At 47.1% G+C, this 3795-nt stretch overlaps 1 protein-coding gene across 1 annotated transcript in view; it reads right to left on the bottom strand.

The window, feature by feature from the left end:
* Positions 1-3789, bottom strand: part of Ebf2 (EBF transcription factor 2) — a 185190-nt gene extending 181401 nt beyond the window's left edge. The window contains exons 1-3 of the mRNA XM_048801561.1: positions 3064-3789; positions 2749-2804; positions 2196-2269 (exon numbers count right to left, since the gene is read on the bottom strand). Coding sequence (XP_048657518.1) covers positions 2196-2269; positions 2749-2796 — 122 coding nt within the window. The 5' untranslated portion in view covers positions 2797-2804; positions 3064-3789. The remainder of the gene's footprint in view (positions 1-2195; positions 2270-2748; positions 2805-3063) is intronic.
* Between the last annotated feature and the right edge of the window lie 6 nt (positions 3790-3795).

Genomic DNA, 3795 nt, shown 5'->3' with positions numbered 1-3795 from the left:
AATAATAAAGTTAAACACCAATTTAGAAACATTTTACTAAAGATTATAGGATTATGGGACATAAAATCATTCCAGCAAGTGCCCAGGTATGCAGCATAACATGGGGCAAATGAAATGAAGTATGTGCAATAATCATTGAGAAACAAGGATATCTGATCCATCTCCCCAGTGTTGACTGCTGTAACCAGCTGGTAAACTGTGGGAAAAGGAACTTGCTCCCATACCTGAGAATCAGCTAGCTCTAACTGACAGATTGAAAGAAAGCTTCCCTTTCAGATACATCTAATACTTGCCTTCACTTACCTTTGCCCAACACAGACACACACACACACACACACACACACACACACACACACAAGACAGGACCCATCCAATGGATCATCTATTTGCCCATAATTAATATTTGTTTTAAATTCTAGTTTGGGAAGAAAATAGCAGAGCACCCTCCCGGTCTCCAATGCAGAGAAGTTACAGTACATTAAATTTTTATATTGTGTTACTAATGCAGACTAAACCAGAGGCTTTAAAAATTGATGCTGCTACTTAAACAGCATAAAATGAGGAGGATTTGATAGGGCTTAAAAATAAAAATGTCAGCCTCCACTACAGCTGGAGGGGGGGTGCGAGTATTATAGAAAGGGATAGGTATAATTCATTAGGCAACGGGTTAGTTTGGTGGTTTTGTTTTCATTTCTTTTAAGGTTATCTCACTCCAGACAAAGACATTTAAAAGTGTAGAGAAGAATAAAAATCCTCTTTGACTTGCCAACCAAATTATAGCATTCTGCCTATTAAAGTATTGCATACAAGTACATCTTGAAGTTGTATTTTCTTTCTGAACAAATTTATGAAGGGGCCCTGGGATAATGGAATATCTATCTTCTTACTTCATCACCCAACTCTTCACCAAGCAATTCAGTAAGGGAACCTCAGTCCCCCTCAGATCAGACAGAGTCAAACTTTGTATTTAACAAATTTGTTTTTCTAATACTTGGTCAAAACCAAAACAAACATGTCCAATTGTTATGATTTCTCTCTGACTGGGTTGAGGAGGGAGATGGGGCTTCAGGGAGCTGCCCATAAAATAGTCCATACTAAATCAGATGGCCTGTGATTGCCCAAACCTAGCAAGTCTGGAGGTAGAAACCATTTACTGCAAGAGCAGGCTGAGGGGGGAGAATGGAGGTTTTCCCTCCAATCAGATTTTGGAGGGGAGAAAATGCTGTAAAGAATAGAGTTCTAAATTTTTTAAATAAAATAACCATGTTCTTCCCAGAATTTCCTTTGTATATCCTTTCTATTTGCAGTGGGATCCTCAACATCTAGCCCAATACACCTGCAAACACTAGGCAAAAAAAAAGATTCAAAAAACATTTGTAGAATGGTTGAGCGTGTGGATGAATTTTATTCTTCTAATTTAAAAAAAAATGTGCAGGACTCAAAATGGAATATATCGGTCTCTGAAAGGTAGGTGGGAAAATTGTAGGAACCCAAGCAGACGGTGTGCCTTTCTCAAAGTGATCTCAGGATCCTAGGTTGCTCTAGACCCCAGACATCCCAGCGGTGGGGGACTCTCAAATCACAGGTGGGAACCAGGACCAGTCTTTCTAAGCTCCTCCTGACCTAAGAAACACCTTCAAAGAGAAGTGATGGAGAAGCGACTTCATGCAAGGAAAGAAAGCCACTTTGGCGCACGTGCCTAGGTGCAGGGAAATAGCTGGGGAATGGGAGGCTCAGCACTCTGATGGTTCCCGAGCCCAGACTGCGATTTTCCAGGGTTTGGACTCAGTAACTCCACAAGTGGCTCCACCTGGAAATCCACCCCAGCGGGCAAGGCGGGTATCCAGCAGAGCCGGCCTCCAGCAGAGAAGTTCAGGGAAAGTCCTAATCCCCAAAGTCCATCACAAACCCCGCTTGGGCAGCCCATCTCCTTCGGCAACGGTCCTGCCTAAGGTGGACAGCGAGACTTTCCACTGGGCCTGGGAATCTCCGGCAACACCAGGGATTTGGAACCGTGAATCTTCTGGTTTGCTTTCCTCTCAAAAACTGACCTTAAAAGGGATGAGGGTCCTAGAGAATCTGCCCCGGGCATGTCCACCGGGAGCCTTCGCTCCCGCAATTTAGTCCGGGAAGCCAGGGAGCCAGGCATGTTAGCCGTCTGTCTAGTCCAGCCCCGAGGAGAAGGTGGCTCTTACCTGCACATCACCTCGTGTGTCAGAAGAACTCGGCACATCTCCGGATTCTTATTCTGTCCCTCGTAAGCTATAGGCTGAGAATTGTGCAGGGACAGGAAGGGAAGACATGTAGCCAGCCGGGTAGAAATACAAACAAAGAGGGGACTTTAGAACAAGAACAAAATTCTCACCCTCTCACTACCTGCTACCCCATTAGCAGTTTCTGCCTAAAGGGGAACCTGAGAAGTTACCTGTTACCTCAGCTGAAGAAATAACAAAAGTGTGCCCCATAGTTCTTTGCAAAAAGGAATGTTTGGGGGTCTGAATCTCCCAATTGTGTCCTCTCTTTATCCCTTTGCTCTCCTCCCCTGCCCCCAGCATCTCCAAAACCAGATAGACACAGGACATTGGAGAGAGAGGGGGAAAGAAGTGTTCCCAGAGTAGACAAGGTGGTATGGAAGGAAGTTAGAAGTTTGACCCAAGAAATCATGCAGGAGGGTAGAAGTCAGAGATAAGCTGGGGAGTTGGGGGCCAGAGACAGATGAATAGGAGCCAAGTGGTCCATTGGGCTCACCTGCTTGGTCACTGAGTCGATGAGCCTGACATAGAGGTCCTGCTCCATGCGGACACCTACAGGAAGGGGGAGACCAGCAGGAATCAAGGACTGCAGAGCCCACTCTCCCACACCCAAACCCTTCCCTGCCCTGGGGTGGAAGCCCAGGCTGAGCTGTCCAGGAGGCAAAGACCTCTAATCCCCAGCCCCAAGCAAACCTCCCACAGCCTTATGCTCCCAAATCTGTCTGCCAGTCATCTAGGCAATGCCTTCCAGGAAATCGAGATGTGCTAGGTACTCTGCTGGCTACCAGGTGCCAGCCGATAGGATGCTCACCATTGCTGTACAGGAGCTGTAACTTGTAGTGGGTGCCATTGTTGGTCTTCTCATTGCCTTGTTCCTGAAAAGATGGAAGGCATTCGATTCCCAGGTATTTCAGTCCCCCCAAATGAGGGAAACAGGAAAGAGTGCTTCCTTATACCACCTCCCACCACTTTGAACAACCCTCTTGTCCAGCCCTGGATCAAAGGGCAAGAGCCCCTGCCAACCGCTGACTATCTCCAAGGCTTGCCAAGCGGCAGGGGAGATAACCCAACACCACAGCAAGGCTGTCTTTAGGAAGGCCCCACCAACCCATCTGGTCTATCTGTCCTTAGGAAGCCCTGAGGCTTCTCTCTGCAGAAGGGTGAAGCGACCTGTCATTTAAAAGGGCAGAAATACGCCCTACTCCCCTGAAACCTCAGCACCAAGGCCCAGAGCTCAGGGACCAACTGATTCCCAGGTTCAAGTGGGAACTTAACTTTATAGTTCAGGTGGCACAGCTGAGGAAACTGAGGCCCAAAGAGGGCAAGAGATCTCCTTCTGGTCACATATCAGTTTAGGTTGACTGCCCTCTATTTGAGATCAAATCCAGTCCCCAAATCCGGACTTGAGTTCAAACAAGGTGCTGCCTTGGGGAGTGGAAGAGAAAGCTTCCGTGCCTGGGAGATGGGTCAAGGCTGGGCTGTGAGTTTCCACCATAGGACTGATTCAACCCACCCTGGTCGACCTGGCAGGTGAAAATAATGA

This window comes from Marmota marmota, unplaced genomic scaffold, assembly GCF_001458135.2.
Source record: "Marmota marmota marmota unplaced genomic scaffold, marMar, whole genome shotgun sequence".
Taxonomy (NCBI): Eukaryota; Metazoa; Chordata; class Mammalia; order Rodentia; family Sciuridae; genus Marmota; species Marmota marmota.
This window is presented reverse-complemented; position numbering and strand designations above follow the sequence as displayed.